This window comes from Geotrypetes seraphini, chromosome 11 (assembly GCF_902459505.1).
Source record: "Geotrypetes seraphini chromosome 11, aGeoSer1.1, whole genome shotgun sequence".
NCBI lineage: Eukaryota > Metazoa > Chordata > Amphibia > Gymnophiona > Dermophiidae > Geotrypetes > Geotrypetes seraphini.
Genome location: NC_047094.1, coordinates 136,209,170 through 136,231,302, shown reverse-complemented (window position 1 = coordinate 136,231,302; position 22,133 = coordinate 136,209,170). Strand labels below are relative to the sequence as shown.

Genomic DNA, 22,133 nt, shown 5'->3' with positions numbered 1-22,133 from the left:
AAGCAACACGGTGGGTAATGGGAAGCCAATGGGCTTCTTTCAGGAGGGGGGTAACGTGGTCATATTTCCCTGATTTAAAGATGAGTTTGATAGCTGTGTTTTGGATTAACTGTAGACGTCGGATTTCTTGTTGAGGAATTCCGTTATATAGAGAGTTACAGTAGTCAAGATGTGAGATGACTAAAGAGTTGAGATTGCATCCGTGTCTAGAATAGAGGTAAGAGAACGAATGAGGCGAAGCTTATAAAAATAGTATTTAACCATTGAGCTGATATGATCGTAGAAGGTAAGATCTTTGTCGATGATTACTCCCAGTAATTTTATTTTGATTTTTATTGGGGAGGATTTGATAAAAATTTTCCCCAATAAAGATTCATTATTTTTTGTTGGGAATAGGAGACCGCATGATTTGTCGATGTTAAGAGAGAATTTATTTGTATGAAGCCAGTCGCTTATTTTATCTAGTTTATTGTTAATTTCTTGTATTTCTGTAGTATTTGAGCTATTGACAGGGTGTAGTAGTTGAATATCATCCGCTTAGGCGAAGATTGTGAATCCAATAGATTGGGCTAGAGTGAGGAGAGGTGACATAAAGATATTGAATAATAAAGGGGATAGAATAGAGCCTGCGGGACCCCATAAGTTTGGGCTATAGGTAAAGAAGTTTCTTCCTTTGAATGAACTTTAAAGCTGCGTTCGGTAAAGTAGGAAGTGAACCATAAGAGAGCAGAACCTCTTAGTGTGTTCAAATTGAAAGTTAATAATTCAATTTAAATCTCCTTATGTGATTTCATAAATAGACAGCTGCAATTATTTTCTCTGTCCAACGTTTAAATATGACTCCAAGCACAGCTTTTAGCATTAAATTGTGCAAAAATTCTTTAATTCCACCCAATAACAAAAACATTTTTTTCTGCAGCATCGGATTCCTGAAGGAGGAAGAGAGGCTTCCAAAGTGGGGCTCAGTTGAACCTGTAAACGAGTTGCTGTGGGAACACATCAGACAAGTGTTTATGGACTAGTAATTTGTTATTGTGTAGAATTTTAAAAAAAAAACTTTTGCACAATTTTGGGATAAAAGGTGTGCTTGGAGGCATACTGAAAATAATTGCAGCTGTCTATTTATGAAATCACATAAAGAAATTTAAATTGAATTATTAACTTTCAATATGAACACACTACAAGAGGTCCCATGATGTTCTCAATCACCATACCCATATGGATAAGGTCGACAAATAAGGCTCTGGTTGGATGTTTTTGAAGTAAATTGAGGATTCTCACATACATTCACACAATTCTCATTCCAGTATTACTTTTGGGTGGTATCTAGGTGATGTGTGGTTTTTTAAAAAAAATTTTGAGATGATATTTTGATAGAACAATCATGAAAACCCTTTGCAGTACAAAGACAAGAAAACCACAGAAAGAGCCCCCTTGGTAGTGACATACAATCCAGAGCTGGAAAAACAGAGAAAAATTATAAAAGATCTACAACCACTACTCCAAGAGGATGAATTACTGAAAGAAATATTCCCAGCTCCACCTATGGTGACCTCCGTCAGCCACCTAAGCTGAAACAGAAACTGATGAAAAGCAAACTCCGTAAGAGAATGGCACACATGCCTGAAATATAACAAGTTGAAAACTATGCCAGTACATCTCACAGGACCCCCATGGCCACTCATATGGGAAAAACATTCAACATGAGGGGATCCTTCACATACGCATCTTCTAATATAGTTTATATGATTCAATGCAAGAAAGTGTAAAGAAGGATGCTACAAATGGTGAAAACAAGGCAGATGCTAAAGACTAGGATCAATTCATACAGATGATAAATTAAAATTTCCAATGCCAACCAGGATGTCACCTCTGTAGGACAACACAGCAATGATTTTATGGTAAGAATACTAAAAGGAAATTTTAAGACAAGCCAGGAATGATAAAATATTTTGACACCCACCAGACAGGACTTAAAGACCTTAGTTTTCTTTTGCATTAAAAAACATGAATTTAAACTGCTTTGTCACCTTATCATCACCCATCCATGTCTCTGTCTCCCATCCACCCAGCCCTCTCTTTCTCACTTTGCTCATCCCTCTCCTCTTCCTGTGAGACTGTCATTGGAATGCTTTCATGTTTCACTTATATATACTGATATTTGTCAACATTTGATTATTTTTGATCTGAAGAAGGGCTACCTTTGAAAGCTAATCACAAAATGCATTAAGTTAGTCCAATAATAAAGAAGGTATCACCTTATCTCCTTTATGTTTTATTTATTTATATTACCAAGAAAAAAAAAGCTATATGAAATAAAAGGGTTGTGGGGTTCTGGAAACAAAGAAACAAAAATTAAGAAGATACCTTTTCCCAGAAGTATGGAATACACTTCCAACAAAGGCTGCAAATTCAAAACCATTGGCAGAGTATTCATAGGCTAGACACATGGAGAGTAATGCTATAAAAAGGCACCTACTAGGAGTCTATTCTATAAAGTAGGCAGGTACCTATTTTCTTTATAACATTCCAAAGACCACCCTCATATCTAGGCACAGCTGGTGTAAATAATCAAGCCTAGATTGCTAAATCAAGTACATCGATACAATTTAGATATGCAAATATGCATCCTGCCCACACGAATACCCACCAGAATACTATTCTGTATGCTATTATGTTTAGGCACTATTTCACAGAATAATACATAGCTCGAATATTGGTATGAATACATGCTATTATTTAAAAGCATTTCTTGATGCTCTCCTTAAAGAATTATTCCCATAGTGCAGTGGTCTCAAACTCAAACCGTTTGCAGGGCCACATTTCGGATTTGTAGGTACTTGGAGGGCCTCAGAAAAAATAGTTAATGTCTTATGAAAGAAATGACAATTTTTGCATGAGGTAAAACTCTTTACAGTTTATAAATCTTTCCTTTTGGCTAAGTCATAATAATAATATTGTAATTTATAGATAAAGAGACATATGATCAAGAAACTGTTTTATTTTACTTTTGTGATTATGATAAATATACCGAGGGCCTCAAAATAGTACCTGGGAGGCCGCATGTGGCCCCTGGGCCGCGAGTTTGAGACCACTGCCATAGTGGTACAGTAATGATGACAACAAAACTAGTAAAACTTGCGACCAACTAGGTGGACCAAAACGGCCCTCTTCCGCCACATGTTCTGATTTTCTATGAAGCAGTGTCTGGAATTCAAATTTAATCTTCTCTCTGCCAGACCTGCATCTCCTGCCTCACTTGTTTTGGGTACTGCCTGGCTTTCTGTGGCTGTTTTTGATCCAAGGAAGAAGGAAATAGGCATTATAATTTTGTCAGGCAAGGCTCAGCTGCCAACTTCTATTTAAAGATTCATTGAAAGGGTTTCATGACTTTATTTTTGCTATAGATCACCACTGACCATGGTCATAAAATAGATGGGCTGCCTTATTTAAGTCAGTATTTCTCAACTATTTGTTGGAGGCACACCTAGCCAGTCAGGTTTTTGGGACTACTACAGTGACTATGTATAAGACACATTTGCATGTACTGGAGATCTCCTTGTGGTACGCCTAAAAACCTGACTAGCTAGGTGTGCCTCCAAGAAAGGGTTTAAAAAAAACCAAAACACCATCAATTTAAGTAACCTAAATGGTCTAAAATCTCTACAAAACACGCATATTACTAAAGATGCCAACAACTCTTCTCCCTTTATAGGTCTGGACTTTGAGAAGTTTTCTTCCAATTTCTTATTCAGTCCAACATTCCCAAATCGACACTAGTGAGCAATACAGTTCAGTCAAGATATTGTCGCAGGATATGAGCCCTCAGCAATGGGTGACATCTGACAGAGCCCACATGGAACACAGCAGAAGTTTTCAGCTTCATTTGCCACTTCCTGCACTATATCATTTACCTTTCCTCTCAAGTAAGCTCAAAACACAAGCTCAGAGTGCATTTTTTCCATTGCAAATGCAAGCAGTGTCTCACTTCCGGTTCACCACACAATTGTTTCCCATATACTCACCTTTATAGGACCCCCCAGGGACCCCTGAAGAAGACTTTTTGTCAAAACACGGACCGTGTTAGGTCCTGTATCCCTAGCGGACTAGGTCCTTTAAGGCTTTTATGTGGATGATTTACTTTTATGTGGATGGAATTATTTTATGTGGATGATTTCAGTGAATCTTTGTAACTTTGATACTTTCAAATAAAGTCCATTTGGGAACATCGTCACTCCACAGAGTTTTGTTTTTGTTTTCTCTGGATTTTCTTCTTTGTGGATATTTTGGGGTCAATTCCTTTTGTTTTTTTCAGAGTGCATTTCACCAGGAAGGGGGGGGGAGGCATGGTGGAGCTCTCCTTTCAAGATAATTTTTTTTGGTTTTATGATTTGAACTACTTAGATTCTATTTTGGAGAACTGCTCTGTTGGAGAAGTCTGACTTTATGCCTGATCAGCAGTCAACACTTTATTGAGGGCACTTCGCAACTGTCAGGGTCCAAGCCCCAATATCAACTGATGTCTTAGAGACACTTCCTCTCCCTCAATATAGATAACAGATGAGCTAACAAATTCTGACACTCTTTTGATGCCTCACAGAAAAAGCATGGGTTGAGGATTGGCTCGGTGTTCAGCTGTCTTGATAATGTTGATCAGACTGAAATACTGAACCAAGTTAAGAATCCTGGCAAGCCACTTCTCAAACTTTCTCTCCAGCTCTTCTATGACAATTGTCAATGTCAAATATGAAGGACAGCTCAGTGGAGGTGATCACATCTTCCTGCCAAGTTAAACTTAAGTCCCTTCAATGCCAACATACTTCCACCCTCCAGTGTAGCTTGAGGAGGCCTTTTGTTCTGGATGCTGTTGATGTTGATAAATTTGGATCAGACCTAGAGAACCAAATATCCTCTCTTTATGCTCTTCAAAGATCTCTACATGTCATAAGCTGACATATATTACATATTAGGGCTCTTCAGCTTGGAAAAGAGATGGCTAAGGGGAGAAATGATTGAACTCTACAAAATCCTGAGTGGAGTAGAACGGGTACAAGTGGATCGATTTTTCACTCCGTCAAAAATTACAAAGACTAGGGAACACTTGATGAAGTTACAGGGAAATACTTTTAAAACCAATAGGAGGAAATTTTTTTTCACTCAGAGAATAGTTAAGTTCTGGATCGCGTTGCCTGAGATTGTAGTAAGAGAGGATAGCGTAGCTGGTTTTAAGAAAGGTTTGGACAATTTCCTGGAGGAAAAGTCCTTAGTCTGTTATTGAGAAAGACATGAAGGAAGCCACTGCTTGCCCTAGATCGGTATCATGGAATGTTGCTATTCCTTGGGTTTTGGCCAGGTACTAGGGACCTGGATTGGCCACCGTGAGAACGGGCTACTAGGCTTGATGGCCCATTGGTCTGACCCAGTAAGGCTATTCTTATGTTCTTACTCTACCAAATGACAAACCTTTTACATTTGAAAGCTGCCTCAAATAATGTTTCCTCAAATCTTTGGGGAAACACAACACATCTAATAATGGTGTACAAGCTATACCAGCCAGCTTCTCTCTATCTGTTCCTACATTCACAAATCTGGAGCAGAAGAGCTAGGGCCTTGTAAGCTTTGATACAGGTGATATCTGCAAAGTCAGTTTAATTTTCTTGCCTTCAAAACAAACCTAACTGCTTTGACTTTATCTTGACTACTCCAAATATTATTTTCAACACCTCTTAATTGAGCACCAGGCTTACAGAAGGCAATACCACCTCCCAGTCAAATAAGCCAACATTCTTAAAGAATTGAAGAACAGGAAAAAAACAGATGGTGCCTGAAGCTCATCGACATTCTCAGTGAATAAACTGACTAGGAAGAAAAGTTTACGATTGGTTTCTTTATATAGTTTGGCAAAGTCAATAATTCAAAGGTGATTTCATTAGTGCCTTCAAAATTAGATGTAAGCTTCAAGCTGTACCAGCCTTCTAGACTAAAAATGACACTGGCTGCCAACAAGGCAAACTACATGCAAGCTCATGATACATTTATAGCATTACACACTCAAAAGCCAGCTCAGCTAAGGTAGTGTACACTCCAGCAGTTCAAAGATCTTTCTTAGTGACCCCAGTCCCCTAGGGTCTCATTTGCTGCTGCCCTTCTGCTCTCTAAATTTTAAAATTCTCATTTCAGGCATATTGATCCAGCATGAAGGAGATATAATCAGTCATGACAAACTGGGCATAACATAGTTTTTACATAACATAGTAAATGACATACAGCCTCTTTTTGCCCTTTGATTTCTTCTCCATAAGGAAACAAGAAGCTCTCTAAAAAAAAAAAAAAAATCTGATGTTTCAGGATACCTTTGCACTGAACACACTATTTCCCGACATCAGTTGGTTCTTTTCCTTAGGGAAGCATCCCAAGATAATTCAGCTATTCAATCAGCACCATCTTAAGGCCCAGAGCCTCAGTCTGATGCACTCAACATTCTCACAATTACACCCAAGATGAAGGTGGCTGCAGATTCAGGCCCTGGCAAGCACCAATGCAGTTCATCTCTAGGAAGGAAATTCAGCCAGACCTCAGGTGTCCAACAGGAACCACCAGCAAATCCTATGTGAATAAGAATCCCACTTCTGCAAATGTAGTAGAAAATTAATCTAAGAAAAGATACTTAGGGCCTCTTTTATTAAACTGCACTAGCAGTTTTTAGCGCAGAGAGCTACGCTGAATGGCCTGCGCTGCTCCTGACGCTCATGCTCATTCAGCGCGGCTCCCCACGCTTCAAACTGCTAGCATAGTTTAATAGAAGAGGCCCTAAGTCTTAGAAACTAAGATATACAAGCAAGAGAAACCAGAGTCAACTTCAACAAGGAGCAAACTTAGCACAGTAACAAAATATAGGAATCTTTCCTACATTTCTGCCCAGGTATACCAACTCTATGATCTGCTGACCCATCTCCTCTTTGACCCCTTTCTTCTACTCTCACCTCTCTCTCTACACCATCTGTGGGGTAGAGAAGGTTTCTGAACACTGCTGCTTCCCACTCTCATAGCTCACAGTTTATAAAACATTTTAAATCAAATAAAATTATAGAAAAAAAAATGCTGTTCCAGAAATCCATCCAAAACTTAAAATACAAGGTGAAAAGTGTCAAATACAGACTAAGACACTAACTAACCCCCACTGTAGAAAGGCAAGAGAGAACTATACTTACCCTGAACAAGGCATTCAAGATCCCAAGCAACACCTCCCCTCAAGATAGGATTATTCCATTCCTTGTCTGATCAACACTGGCTATCAATTCCCTTCACACAAATTCAACATCCTTATACTTTTCCATTATAGTTCTCCAATCTAGAAAATTTACTTATTCCTTATACTCCAAACTGTACTCAAAGACCCTCTCTCATTTTCAACCATGTTCAGATTAGTCATGTATCATAGTACTTTCTGCTATTTACCTCCATTCGCATGGAACTCTCTTCCAACATTCCTATCTTGTTTTTAACATTGTTTAAATTCAAATAGCAGCACTCAAACAAAATAATATTGCTAGTTTCACCAGAACTTAGGCTCCTTTGGATAGGTTTTGTAAGGATGTAAATGTTAACCTTTCTTGGCCACATTATAGAGGACTTTAAGACATGAAATGTGCAGCTATGTATTGTTTGTTCATTTTTGAAATGTATTTTGCATTTGTATTTCAAAAGCATTTTGAAGTATGCATCTTAATGTATTGTTTGTTCATATTTGTATTTAAATATTCAATAAAATGTTTAAAAAAATCAAAGTCATTCAAGTGACTTTCAACTAGAAGGGTGGTGGGGAACTAGACACTGTTTCTTATGTGTTGTTTTATACAAAATAAAACTAAAAACATGTTCTACTGCCATTCACAAAAATATACTTATCAAATTATTAAATAAAAACAATCCAATTTTTTTTTTTTTTTTTGAAAACTAGTAAAGTGGTTCTCTGATGAACTATAAAGTGCTGACTATTCAAAAATCGGTGCTCCACTAAGATAAGCCATGCCGAGTCAGACTATGGCCAATCACCATCTTGTCTTTAACAGAAGTCAAGCCATGTTACACAGCAGATAAAAAAAAAAAAACAGATAGAACTTTTTCATGGTTTATTTCCAGAGAATTACAAAGGTGTGCCTGTATGTAATGTCTTATGGGCCAAAGTAAGAAGCTTAAATTGAAACCTATAGGGAATAGGAAGCCAATGGTGATGAGAAAGCATCATCTTAACATGGGTCATATTTCCTCACAAAACAAAGTATTTTGTTCTGATTTGAAGACGACATAAAAGAAGAATTAATCCCCAAATAAGCAATATTGCAATAATCAAGCTGGGACAGTTTTAGAGCATAGAGAAGAGTCTTGAGAAAGTTGTTGACTGCATGGAATTTCCAAAGGGCAAGAAAGGATTTCCTCACTACTGAGCTTGAGTTTTGAAGGAAAGAATTTGATCAAGATTTACTCCCAAATTTTTGCACTCAGCTGTCTTTTCCAAGTTGAAAACCATAACCATCTCTGAATCCTTCTTAGTTTCACTGTATCTTCCTAAGATGGGAAGATCATAACTGAACACAGTACAGTATTTAGATACGGTCACTCTATGGACTTAAACAGAGGCATAAATATGCTGAATTTTGTTCTCCATTCCTTTTTCAACAGTTCCTAGCATTATAGTCAATATTTTTGGTCCGCTGTAACACACCAAGTTGAAAAATAATGTCCATAATTCCAAGAGTTTTCTAGAAGTTTTAATTCTGCACTTCTGTTTGGGATATTTTTCACTATGTGAAAACTTCCAAATGCAGGACTCCTTTTACAAAGCAGCGCTACCAATTAGCATATGGTGAATGCAAAGAAGCCCATGGAAATTGAATGGGATTCTTTGCATTCAGTGATGTAAAAGAGCCTTTAATTTTCTCTGCAATTCTGATGCCCACTCTTCTAGTTCCACAAAATTCTTCCTCACAATTCTGGTTTGGTTTTTTTTAATGACTCTGAATAATTTTGTGTCACCTGTAATTTTATCATCTCACTTGCTGCTCCTTTCCTTGAGTCATGATTGAATATAATGAACAAAACAGGTGCCCTTCTTATTTATAGTTTATTCTTTGCTTGTGCAAAAACCATCTAAAACAGCCTCTATGTTTATTTTACTACAATGATGGCGTCTTTCCCACCAAATGTTAAACAATGGTTGAATTTATGGCAGTTATGGAACAATACAGGACCGAATGGAAACCAGTACCACAAAATGTGGAACCTACATGGTTGGCCATGCTCCATAGTCGTATCATAAAGACAATACTAAAGGCTCCTTTTACTAAGGTGCGCTAGCAGTTTAGATGCTAATGCCTCCATAAAGCTTGCATTAGTAATTTTTTGTTTAGCGAGCACTAAAAACGCTAGCGCACCTTAGTAAAAGGAGCCCTAAGGGAAGAGAAAAAAAAAACCAACCTCTCTCTCATTTATACAAATGTCACCCAGAAGAGGAAAGAAAGTTAATGTGTAATTGATGTTGTGTAATTACAAAAACAAGGAATAAAGGCCCTCAAACACCCAACCCTCACCCTCCAATGAGAGGCTTACTGGGGCATGATTTTTATCATTGGTCCAAAAAGCCTTGTTGATTTTTATTTTAATATTTTCAACTATTGTCAATTTAATTTATTAATTGCAAAAAAAATCAAGTGAATTTATCACCAAAATTTTAAACTCTATCCAAATATTCATAGGAATCCAAAAAAAGGCACTTAGCTTTATGTTGGAATGGGACAAAAAAGCCCCCAAAAGATCCTTGTTTGAATCAGCTATGACTGCAGTCCTTTTATAAATCAATGAAGTCCAAATCTGGTCCGACGGCAGCTCAACCGTTTCACAAATTCACTGCTTCATCAGGGACACTTCGTGAAGATCATGGAATATGTAGATTTCAAAATATTATTTGTTTCTTTAAAAACACCAATGGCATTATCATACGGAGCAGGATCCTACATTAATAACTTCCCCACCTTGCAATTAATTTGAGAAAACCACTGAACAATTGCTTCCCCAAAGATCTTACAAGAATTCTTCCAGATCTATAAACCGAGAAGAGAGCTTAGAGATGTAAATAGGATGAAATTAAGTTTGGAGGGTAGAATGTCGACTACGCATGCTAGGATCGGAGCATCAATGATATCTGTGGCTGGCGTACAACTATGGAATGCCTTGCCTGGAGGATGAATTTTAAGAAAATGCTGAAAACTCAATTATTTGCCAATGCCTTCTTATGCTGGTATATTTCAGTTGATAATCGCCTTTTAGAATTTTTCTGACATCAATGTATGATTTAAAGCTTGCTTGTATTCCTAAATCAATTGAATTTGTGCTCTAACCCTATTATAACAGGGCCAATTAACAATGTTGTTTAGACATGTCTATGTTATATGTGATAATCGGAGGGAAACAAGATTTTATGGATGTGATATGGAAACGAATAGAAAAACGTATGCAGCTGGCTAATGGTAGCGTTACTTTACAGCACGATATATGTTACTATGTAATGAACATTGTATGTGGTCTTTCGTACCTTATACAGATTTATGAGACTCCTGATGCCGGCCTCTTTGGCCGAAACATGCACATGTCGAGTCAACATATGGTGTATTAAAGAAATAAAGAATTGAGTGTGAAATTTTGAGTTCACCAGCCTTTTTCTGGACCTTTCCACCACTTTGAGTCTGTGTGATCTGGAAACTGCATAGTTGTATGTGGTATATCAATTTTTAAATAAATAAACAATGACTAGAGAGCTGCTGACAGTAGAGAGAGAATTTTTCTCATCGTGTATTGTTTCAAGACATCTCATCCAAATAGCAGTATGCAATGGGTAGTCTACAGTATAGTGCTAGCATGGCCCAGGAAGAGAATCAGACCATTTATCAGTGAATGCAAAATCACCTAGATTAAAATTTACACCCTGGCTGTACTCAAGACCAGTTCAAAGGGGAACAAGAGCCCATTTGGTAAACTTTAGTGACTCCAAAGGCAGAGCTTCTGGGCCCAGTCAGTGTCTAATACCAGCCTGGGTTCTGCTCTCTGACAGCAGAAATGCAAGAGAGCAGATCATCACTGCAACTGAAGATGACAGTCTGAAATGGTCTTTTGTTGTTAACTGCAAGTACATGCTATTTACTTTTGTGCCTTGCAGCTGTCTGTATTATACTCATGCAAAAAGCTTTTCTGTAGTTTTCTTGCCCATGGAAAATTCTATGGGTAAATCTGCACATTTAAAAATGGACATGGCCAATAATAGAAAGAGCCAATGGCCTGATCAGTTAAAGATATACACAAAACACCAACACAGCCATCCCAAACACTCTTCTTCCTACATACACACTTCCACACAACTCAAATCTCTCCCCTTCATAAAATGCTGGTTAGTTTATAACAAGAAGCAAATAATGAACAGATGTTGTTATACTTAATGACATCACTGGCTGAATGTAAAAAACCCAGTGACAACCAGAGTATGATAAGATCCAACCTGTAGCAGAGTACTTTAACAACACAATAGTTATCTTCTGGTCTATATGCTAAACAGTTAAGATTTTGTTACTCTAGTCTACTCTGACATTTCAAGCTGAAACCTGTAAGTCATAGCCTCCTACTGCCTCTTCTACCTGCAGGTCAAAGGTTACCATCCTGACCTCCTCTTACTAAGGGATTCATACAATGTACAATGTTTAAAGATGCCAAAGAGGAACTATTTAAAATGCATATTTTCCCATATATATGTTTGCAAATTAGTAAATATTTTGCAGTGAAACCATAATGTATGCAGATTTTTCATATTAATGAGATTTATTTACAGTCATGTGAAAAAATTAGGACACCCCATGAAATAATCAGTTCTTTTAAAAAAATGTTCACATATCGATGTCAAATTTTTTAAAATTTATTTCTGGAAAATAAAGTGATGTAATTGCAGGTAAACAACAAAGAGTTATCTACAAACATGTGTATTCTACTAAGGAATAAATTAGGACACCCCCACATATCCTCCCACTTAAAGTGGCTCAAATTGCACACAGGTGTATCACATCAGGTGTACATGATTAGAACATCGTTACTCAGCATTTTGAAGGAGGTATGCCCTACTTAACCCTCAGACATTTAGTCTGGTGTGCTCATGATTGCTGTGGTGAGAGTGAACACCATAGTGAGATCAAAAGAGCTGTCTGAGGTTTTCAGAAAGAAGATTGTAGCAGCTTATAAATCTGGTAAAGGATTTAAAAAGATCTCGAAAGAATTTGACATTAGCTCTTCCACGTTTCGGAAAACAGCATACAAGTGGAGGACTTTCAAAACAACTGCCAACAAGCCCAGGTCTGGCCGTCCAAGCAAGCTGACCCATGGAGCAGACCGCAAGATGCTAAAAGAAGTCTCCAAAAACCCTCAAATGTCATCACAGGAGCTACAGCAGGTTCTTGCAACTGTTGATGTGAAAGTGCATGCCTCTACAATCAGAAAGAGACTGCACAAATTTAACTTGCATGGGAGGTGTGCAAGGAGGAAACCTTTGCTCTTTAAGAGATACATCAAGGTCAGACTGAAGTTTGCTAGAGAGAATGTAGACAAACACCAGGACTTCTGGAATAGTGTTCTATGGACAAATGAGTCTAAAATTGAATTAGATGGACACCAGAATAGAGGATATGTTTGGCGTACACCAAATAACAGCATTCCAGGGAAAAAAACCTCATACCAACTGTGAAGCATGGAGGTGGAAGTGTCATGGTTTGGGGATGCTTTCCTGTAGCAGGACCTGGCCAACTCACCATCATAGAATCTACCATGAATTCTACTGTGTATCAGAGTGTGCTTGAGATCTCTAAGAAAATTAAAGCTGAAGCGGAACTGAACCGTGCAACACAACAATGACCCAAACATACCAGTAAATCCACCAATGAGTGGCTTAAAACAAGAAATGGAGAGTCCTGGAGTGGCCGAATGAAAGTCCTAATCTTATCCCATTGAGACACTGTGGGATGATTTGAAACAGGCTGTACATGCAAGAAACCCCTCAAACATCTCACAGCTTAAAGAATTCTGCATTGAGGAGTGGGCCACACTTTCCTCAGGCCGATGACTGGTAGATGGCTACAAGAAGCGTCTCACTGCAGTTATTTCAGCCAAAGGGGGTGACACTAGCTATTAGGGTGTCCTAATTTATTCCTGTTAGAATACATATTTTTATGGATATCTTTTGTTTCATGAGTAAACCAAGGAAAATATTTATTGTTTACCTGCAATTACATCACTTTCTTTTCCAGAGATAAATAAAAAAGGATTTGCTATCGTTATCTGAACATTTTTTAAGAAAGAACTGAATATTTCATGGGGTGTCCTAATTTTTTCACATGACTGTAGATATTCTAAAGAATTCCTAAGTGTCCATTCTGGAGAAAGCACCAGTAGAATTACACATGAAATGCTATGTTTGAGCCAAGAGCACTGAAACTGCACATTGATGTGAAACTGGTCATGTGAAACATAAATTTTACCGCCTAATATTAGCAATGAGACTAGCAGGCATGAGCTGATAACAGAAGCCAGCAATGCACAAAATGTGTACTCAATTAGGAAACTCTAAAACGCCATAGATAAATTAACCCCCCCTCCCCCTCTTTTATAAAAGCAGGCAGGCAGACAGTGTGGAAGCTTCGGTCCATTAGAGCATATTTTGATGTGTCATCATTCAGAACTCTGGTACAATCCCTCATACTGAGTCAACTTGATTACTGTAACATCGCTTACTTGGCAATTTCCCTGAAAAATACACGGTGACTACAATTAGTGCAAAATACAGCGATCAGAAGTATTTGGGTTGAAGAAGTTTGATCATGTTACACCTTCCTACTGACTTCTGCATTGGTTGCCAATGGAGGCACGTGTGAAGTTCAAGTTTGGTTGTTTCTGTTACAAGGTACTATTCGGTTTAGCCCCTAAATATATAACTGACCGTTTCTCTTTCTCAGCCAACAGACATAAGAGAAGTTCACACTTAAATTTTGTCTCCCCTCCGGTTAAGAGAATGTAAATTCAAAAGACATCATCAACATCTCCTCTCACACCAGGCAGCATTATGGGGTAAAGATCTAGAACAATTGCTTACGTCTACTACTTATGGGGAATTAAGGAAACGCCTAAAAACATACCTGTTCCTAAAGTACTTAGGCAACTAACCTCATCCCACAATAACTGATCTCTAGAGCTGTTAATCACTAGTTTCTAACTTTGTTAAATCCACTCAACTTGTAGCATCTTCAATCAATGTTAACCAGCAGAACATTGTTAAATCCATTCAATCTGTAACATCTTCTAATTATTGTAAACCGCGTAGAACTTCACGGTCCTGCGGTATATAAACTGTTGTATTATTATTAAATGCTCCGACGCCCATAGGAACTGAATAGGCATCGGAACATTTGCCACGCCGCACAAGGCTGCAGGGCTTTGTAAAAGGGGACCTACGCAGGAGTTTCGTCAGCCGTAAGCCTGAAGTCATTATGCCATTGTATAGATCCATGGTGAGGCCCCACCTGGAATACTGTGTGCAATTCTGGAGGCCGCATTACTGTAAGGATGTGCTGAGACTGGAGTCGGTCCAGGGAATGGCCACCCGGATGGTCTCGGGACTCAAGGATCTCCCATATGAGGAACGGCTGGATAAATTGCAGCTGTACTCACTCGAGGATCGCAGAGAGAGGGGTGACATGATCGAGACATTCAAGTATCTCATGGGCCGCATCGAGGTGGAAGAAGATATCTTCTTTTTCAAAGGTCCCGCGGCAACAAGGGGGCATCCGTGGAAAATCAGGGGCGGGAAACTGCACGGGGACACCAGGAAATTCTTTTTCACTGAAAGGGTGGTTGATCGCTGGAATAGTCTTCCACTTCAGGTTATTGAGGCCAGCAGTGTGCCTGATTTTAAGGCCAAATGGGATAGACACATGGGATCTATTCACAGAGAAAGGTAGGGGAGGGTCATTGGGGTGGGCAGACTAGATGGACCGTGGCCCTTATCTGCCGTCTATTTCTATGTTTCTATGTTAAATTAATAAAACAAAAAAGGATCCTAAGTCAATAGTCAAAATATTCTCATACAGTTCAGTCAACGCAAATTTTACTGTTCTGATAAGAATGTATAAAATAAGCAAATTAAGAATATTTATGAACAAATTTTCTTATGTAGATATGTAATTGTTTGAACTAGTAAGAAATATTTTTGGTGGATAATGATCATGATTAAAACTGCACTACCTTCACTCCTGAAAACCACAAGACTGAAGCAGGTTGTTAATAACATATATTCTTTGAATCCCATCAAAATTATTTTAATTCTTTGGTTAGTAATACTGTATTATGTTTTGTTCTTACGATTAAGGGCTCCCTTTACAAAGCTGCGATAAATCTTCACATGGAAGTGAAATGAAAATACATTTTAAAAAAATGTCAAATTATTCAAATAATAATGATATAAAGCCTTGTATCAAGAGGGATATATTTTAAATTTCGTGCCCTGACAGGGGGGGGGAGAGAAAGTTTTAGTTTTAATAATATGATATCGGAGTGAGCATTTTGTTTGTGGTAGAGCCCACTGCTATAGAAATGAGTACCTAATGCTAACAGACAGTTTATCCCAGTAGCTGCGTAATACATGATGCATGAATGATATTAATGTTTATAAGAAGCACCTAATTAATAATACTAATTCCCACTCTATTTTGATGCCAGAGGTCAGGAAGCACTGTAGTTCCAACATAGGTGGTCAGGATGGTTTCCCAGCTGAAAAATGTCTCTTAGAAGGTGAGCTTCAATGCACTAAACATGCGCTAAAGACATATCACCCTTCTCCCCCAACCTATGCCACAGTACTGTTGCAGCAGGATGTGTAATTCGAACAATAGGGTGCAAAAAAAAATGTAAACAAGTGATAAGTGAGCACTTAGTAGCTCTAGATGAGACATAGTAGGCCCAAAAACATCCCTCCCTCCCGCCAGAGATGGTCAGGTGCAGCAGCAGCAGCCAGCCATGTTTTCACCCCTTTAAAAAAAAAGAAAACCCTAAACGATGGAGCCCGTTTCGCAGGCCTCGTCTGCCGGCAGATCTTTAAAAAGCCCCAGCCAAGGAGCGTTTCATAAGGGCAATGAATGAAGCTGTAAAATGTCGGGGGGAGGGGGGGGATGAAAGGCTGCTTTTGCGTCCAGCCACCGGGAGGCAGAGCCGTTCGAACTAGGAGAGCAACGCTCGCGCCGGCCTCTCGCCTTCCGGGGAGGGGGGGGGGGGGGGGAAGCTGGTCCTCGCGGAAGAATCCCGGAAGGGGGGGGGGCTGTGAACAAAAGCCTGGAGGAGCGAGTGGGCCGCTGCTCCGCCTGGAGGAGGTAGGAAGTCTTTCGCGGCCTTTAGAGACAGATGCGGGGCTGCTTTTTTTTAAACTCCCCCCCCCCCTCCGAGCGCCTGAGCCACAGAAAAGAAAATGGCGCAGAGCCCGAGGCCCCCGGCCGGGCCTCCGCCGACACCAGCAGGCCCGACCTAGCCACCCCCCCCCCGGTACTCACCGTTGGCCCGGAAATCCACGTTAATCTGCGGGGGGAGAGAAAAGAGAAAGGCAGCGTCAGACACGGAGCAACCGGCCCCCGCGCGCGCGCGCGCCGCCTCCGCCATCCCGCTCTGGGCGGGAGACGGGTCCCGGGAGGCCGTTGCCGCCCCTCCCCCACCCCCCTCTTCGTTTACCTCAGCTTCGGGGCGGGGGGGCGACGTCTCCCCTCCCCCCCCCCGTCTTAAAGTACTTCCCAGCCCGCCCGGATTTCACCACAGAAACAGGAAATAATTCGACCCCCCCTCCCCCCCCGTGATAAAAAAAAAAACCCAACTGAAAACGTCCACGGGGGAAGCCTACCTGGGAATCGTTGTGCGGCTGATCCCCGCTCATTGTGGCTGACGATTTTTTTAAAAAAAATCTTTTAATTTAGGGGGGGGGGGGTAATTTTGACTTCTTCTATCTCTTATTTCTGTTTTTCATGAAAGGGGGGGGTTAAAATGCCGGCGCTTTTCAGGGGAAGGTGCCCGCCTGCCAGCGCCGGGAGGCAGAATAAGGGGAGAGAACAGTTGTGTAACAGACTAAGTGCCGATTTGGCCTCGCTGCGCCTGCGCGCCACTTTAAATGACTTCATTTGCATGCGGGGGCCCGCCCCCCCCTGCGCTCCGGTGCCTCGCGTCGTGCCGGCTCGCGGGCGTGCTTCCTGGGAGCCATGTGGCACGCGACGCTCCACGTTCGCGGGCGAAAGAAGAGCCTCCTGAACTCATCCCTCTGCTTTGACGTCATTTCTTTCCCAGGTTCTAGCGTCACGGCCTCCCGGAAAGCAGAAGGCAGAGAGTTCCTATGTCAACAGCTGCCACTCGTGCGCAGGCGCACTAGCCCCGTCCACTCGGAAGGTTCTCTTGCTCTTCCTCCACTCTGTCATTTGCCGCCATGAGAGCCAACTCGGGGGGGGGGGGGGGGGGTGCTCGAGCTCCCCCAGTATTGAAGAAACTCCTTGACTGTGTGAAAAAGATTCCTCAGCTCATTTTATTTATTCAATTTTCTATACCGTTCTCCCTTTAGCTCAGAACGGTTTACATGAATTTATTCAGGTACTCAAACATTTTTTGCCATTGCCTTCCATTCGTTTGAAAACTTTTCTCTCCTATTTTGTCTGTGGCAATTCCTATTTAAAATATGCTACTGTGTGTTCTGAAGGAGGTCCTACACCAAAGGATATCTGCTACCTCCCAGTTTCATGGTGCATCCTTTGAGGAGTGGTGTTTCTAGACCAGGGGGGGATCTTGACACCTCAAAACATACCTTAGGCAGTCAGCTTTTCAGGATACCCACACTGAATGTGCATAAAATAAATTATCATGCACCGCCTCCATTGTATGCAAATTTATCTCACGCATCTTCATTCTGAGTATCCTGAAAACCTGACCGCCTAGGTGTTTTCTGAAGATTGGGTTGAGAACCTCTGTTCTACACTGAAATAATTGGCGTGGCAATAACGAGGGAGACTAGCTATGATGGGATATGGTATACATTTCTGCCTGCCACTACATCACAGCACTACCCCCCTCATCTTTAAATAAGTTCTAAAAGACACTAAAAAAAAAAAAAAAAAGCCCAGAGGATCTTTTGTGCAAGAACTCTCCCAGCTAGCGTCACCCTCTTCTCACTCCACTACATTGTAATTGATTGCATTATTTCATACATTCCCTCCAGTTCTATAGCTCACACTCCACATTCTCTACCCCTTTATTTAGCATTGTTGCTCAGAAGCAACATGTGTCTTCTATGGCTCTTATGGGAGATCTGCAACTCCAAATGCCTGTTACTTGGCACTAGAGAATGACACAGGAACAAATTTGTCCCCTTCCCTGCAGGAACTCAGTTTACCCCCATCCTGCAGGTTTTGTCGCCATCCCTGTCCCTGCCCCATTCCTGTAAGCTCTGCCTTAACTGCACAGGCCTCTTACATTTATGATTTTAAAGTGTAAGAGGTCAGAGCTTGCAGGAATGGGGCAGGGACAGGAAAACGAGTTCCTGCGGGGACGGGGGAAAAATTTTATCTCCGTGTCATTTTTTACTTCGCACTGTTGCTCCCATTCAACATCAACATAAGAACATAAGAATAGCTTTACTGAGTTAGACAAATGGTCCATCAAGCCGAGTAGCCTGTTCTCACGGTGACCAATCCAGGTACCGGGCCAAAACCCGAAGAGTAGCAATATTCCATGCTACCGATACAGGGCAAGCAGTGGCTTCCCCCATGTCTTTCTCAATAACAGACTATGGACTTTTCCTCCAGGAACTTGTCCAAACCTTTCTTAAAACCAGCTACGCTTTCCGCGTTACAGAGCTTAACTATTCGCTGAGTGAAAAAAAAAAAAAAACTCCTCCTATTGGTTTTAAAAGTATTTCCCTGTAACTTCATCGAGTGTCCCCCTAGTCTTTGTAATTTTTGACGTAGTGAAAAATCAATCCACTTGTACCCGTTCTACTCCACTCAGGGTTTTGTATATTTCAATCATATATCCCCTCAATTGTCTTTTTTCCAAGCTGAAGAGCCCTAACCGTTTTAGTCTTTCCTCATACGAGAGGAGTTTCATCCCCTTTATCATCTTGGTCGCTCTTCTTTTGAACCTTTTCTAGCGCCACCATATCTTTCTTGAGATAAGAAGACCAGAATTGAACGCAATACTCCAGATGAGGTTGCACTATGAAGCGATAAGGGGCATTGTAACATTCTTAGTCTTGTTAACCATCCCTTTTTTAATAATTCCTAGCCGTTTCACCATCTGCCAATTAAAGGGCTAAGAGTGGGACTAGGACTTTTCCTCTTACTACTTATCATTCAAAAAGAAAAAGAAAAAAAAAAGGTTATTTAACTTGTGGCACCTCAGGAACAGCAACGCAGTCTCTTTATATTGCCAGACATTTTGGGGGCAGTTCTATAAATGGGCGCCAGTTGCGTGTGTCATGGGCACCAGTAATCCATCGGTGATGAACATAGATGCATTACGCTGTATTCTGTAAGGTTATATAGTAATATAACCTAGTAGATGATGGCAGATAAAGACCCAAATGATCCATCCAGTCTGCCCAACCTGATTCAATTAAAATTTTTTAAATTTTTTTCTTCTTAGCTATGAGGTAGTTGTCAAGGGCTATACTGCATAAGTACAAAGTGTGCGGCTGAGCCATGGGTGTGTTGCCAAACAACTTGCACAACTTACAGAATACTATCAGTTGTGCGTGTTGATTGGCTCACCTTGGTGTGCCCTTTACACCACCCATTGACCTGGCATAAGTGATCGCGCCCAACTTTTAGCAAACTAAGCAGTTTGCACTGGTATTCTGTATCAATTTAAATGTGCCCAAATGGCACTAATCATATCTCTACTTTTTGGCACCAAGACTTACCTCCTTTGTGAAATAACACAGAACTCTACAGAAACACACTCCGAACCTCTATAGCTCACTTAGCAAACCACAAGAGCCCCAATTCCAAAGACAGCACTATAACTATTACACCCAGCCCTAAAATACCAATAACATAATATAAAACTCAGTTTTATACTGCAAAACCATTAAGTTCTATGCGGTTCACAGAAAGACATAAATGTATACAAAATGAATGCAATGAGAAAAACTTTCCTAATTTCCAAAGGATTTGATAAAAATATATGTTTTTAAAAAACATCAGAATTGGTGATAGGTATCAGAGGACATAATTAGATGATTCAAATCCTTATCCCATGATGCTGCTTGAAAGGAGAAAAGGCGCTGATGAAATCGTTTAAATTTACAACCCTTGGCTGATGGAAAAGTAAATGACGCATGAGATTTTTAAAGACATTTTTAGCTAGTAAAAGTATATGAATCAAAGAGATATTTAGGAATTAGGAAAACTGATGCCTTGAAAAAGTTACATCCAAATTTAAACTTTACACGAGCCTGAACCGGTAGCCAATGCAGTTGTCTATAAAAAGGTGTGACATGATCATACTTATTTCAAATTATAGATCAAATGAATAGCTGCGTTCTGAATAATGCGCAACCTTTGAAGATTTTTTCGGGGTTCCAGCAAGATGCACAATATTACAGTAGTCTAGTTGACTCCAAACCAAGGATTGCATCTGCTACTGGGAAACTAGAAAAGGCTAGATTGCTGTTGATCCCTACTCAGGAGCTACTCATGAGAAGAATCCTTAACACAGACAGACTATCATCTAACTCAGAGTCAAGGATCATACATTCGAAATATGCACTTGGCCCCTTGACAATAAGCAGTATTGTTGAAAAGCATTAATGTCATATCTATGTTATTTGAATGTTCTTGTGTGTGCTAAAAACCACACTGTGGTTTTGTAAAAGGTGGTGTTTGTACATTTCTTTGAATTTCAATGTTGTTAAGTATATTTTTAAAACTGTTTCATTGTAGTCCTATTATTAAGTTTCAATTTGCTGATTTTGAGTTTACCTCATTCATTGTATTGGTCTTTTTACCATTGCTATGCTGTTAACAAAATTGTTCATTTTATGTTGAACTGTACTTGCTGTACACCACCTTGTTTCAATACCTACATGGCATGTGCATGAGGTGAGTCTCGTTTGAAAGGAAGCTTTAGAATGAGAGGACATAGGATGAAGTTAAGAGGCGATAGGCTCAGGAGTAATCTAAGGAAATACTTTTTAAAGAAAGGGTGGTAAGTGTGTGGAATAGCCTCCCGATAGAAGTGATGGAGACAAACACTGTGAATTCAAGAAAGCGTGGGACAGGCATGTGGGATCTCTTAGGACGAGGAGGAGATAGTGGATGCTGCAGATCGTCAGATTGGATAGACCATTTGGCCTTTATCTGCCATCATGTTTCTAGTTAATAAGTTTCAATAAATTAATAAGTATAATAGTTTCAGTAGCAGACCCTCATCATTGCCTTGGAATAGCCATGGTGTTATATAGCTTGCTCAAGGCCACCAAGGAGCTGCTTTGGGATTTGAACTTGGGCCTTCTGGTTCCTAACCTACAGCTGTAACCACAAGTCTACTATTCCACTTCAAAATGGCTGCCAAAAAAATTAATAAGTAAATAAAATTCTGGATCTAGTAGCTATGATGGAAGAGGCTGATTTGGATATAATGGTGGTCACAGAGAAGTTGTTCATGAAGAACCACGACTGGGGTTTAGTTACACTGGGCTTTAATCTGTTCAGGAAAGATATGGACAGCGGAGACCCGGTGGATATAATATACTTGGACTTCCAGAAAGCGTTCGACAAGGTTCCACACACTAGGCTTCTGAGGAAACTACAAAGCCATGGAATAGAAGGGGATATACTAAAATGGATAGGCAAAAGGCTGGAGAACAGATTGCAGAGGGTAAGCATAAATGGGAAGTTCTCGGACTGGGAAAAGGTGACAAGCGGTGTGCCCCAGGGCTCGGTTCTGGGCCCATCTTATTCAATATCTTCATAAATGACCTGGAAGAGGAAAAAACAAGCAATATAATCAAGTTTGCAGATGACACTAAA

At 40.1% G+C, this 22,133-nt stretch overlaps 1 protein-coding gene across 1 annotated transcript in view; it reads right to left on the bottom strand.

Annotated features, from left to right (window-relative positions):
* Nucleotides 1–17,142, bottom strand: part of TOP1 (DNA topoisomerase I) — a 160,346-nt gene extending 143,204 nt beyond the window's left edge. The window contains exons 1-2 of the mRNA XM_033963352.1: nt 16,967–17,142; nt 16,626–16,650 (exon numbers count right to left, since the gene is read on the bottom strand). Of these exons, the coding sequence (XP_033819243.1) occupies nt 16,626–16,650; nt 16,967–16,999 (58 nt within the window). The 5' untranslated portion in view covers nt 17,000–17,142. The remainder of the gene's footprint in view (nt 1–16,625; nt 16,651–16,966) is intronic.
* Nucleotides 17,143–22,133: the final 4,991 nt, after the last annotated feature.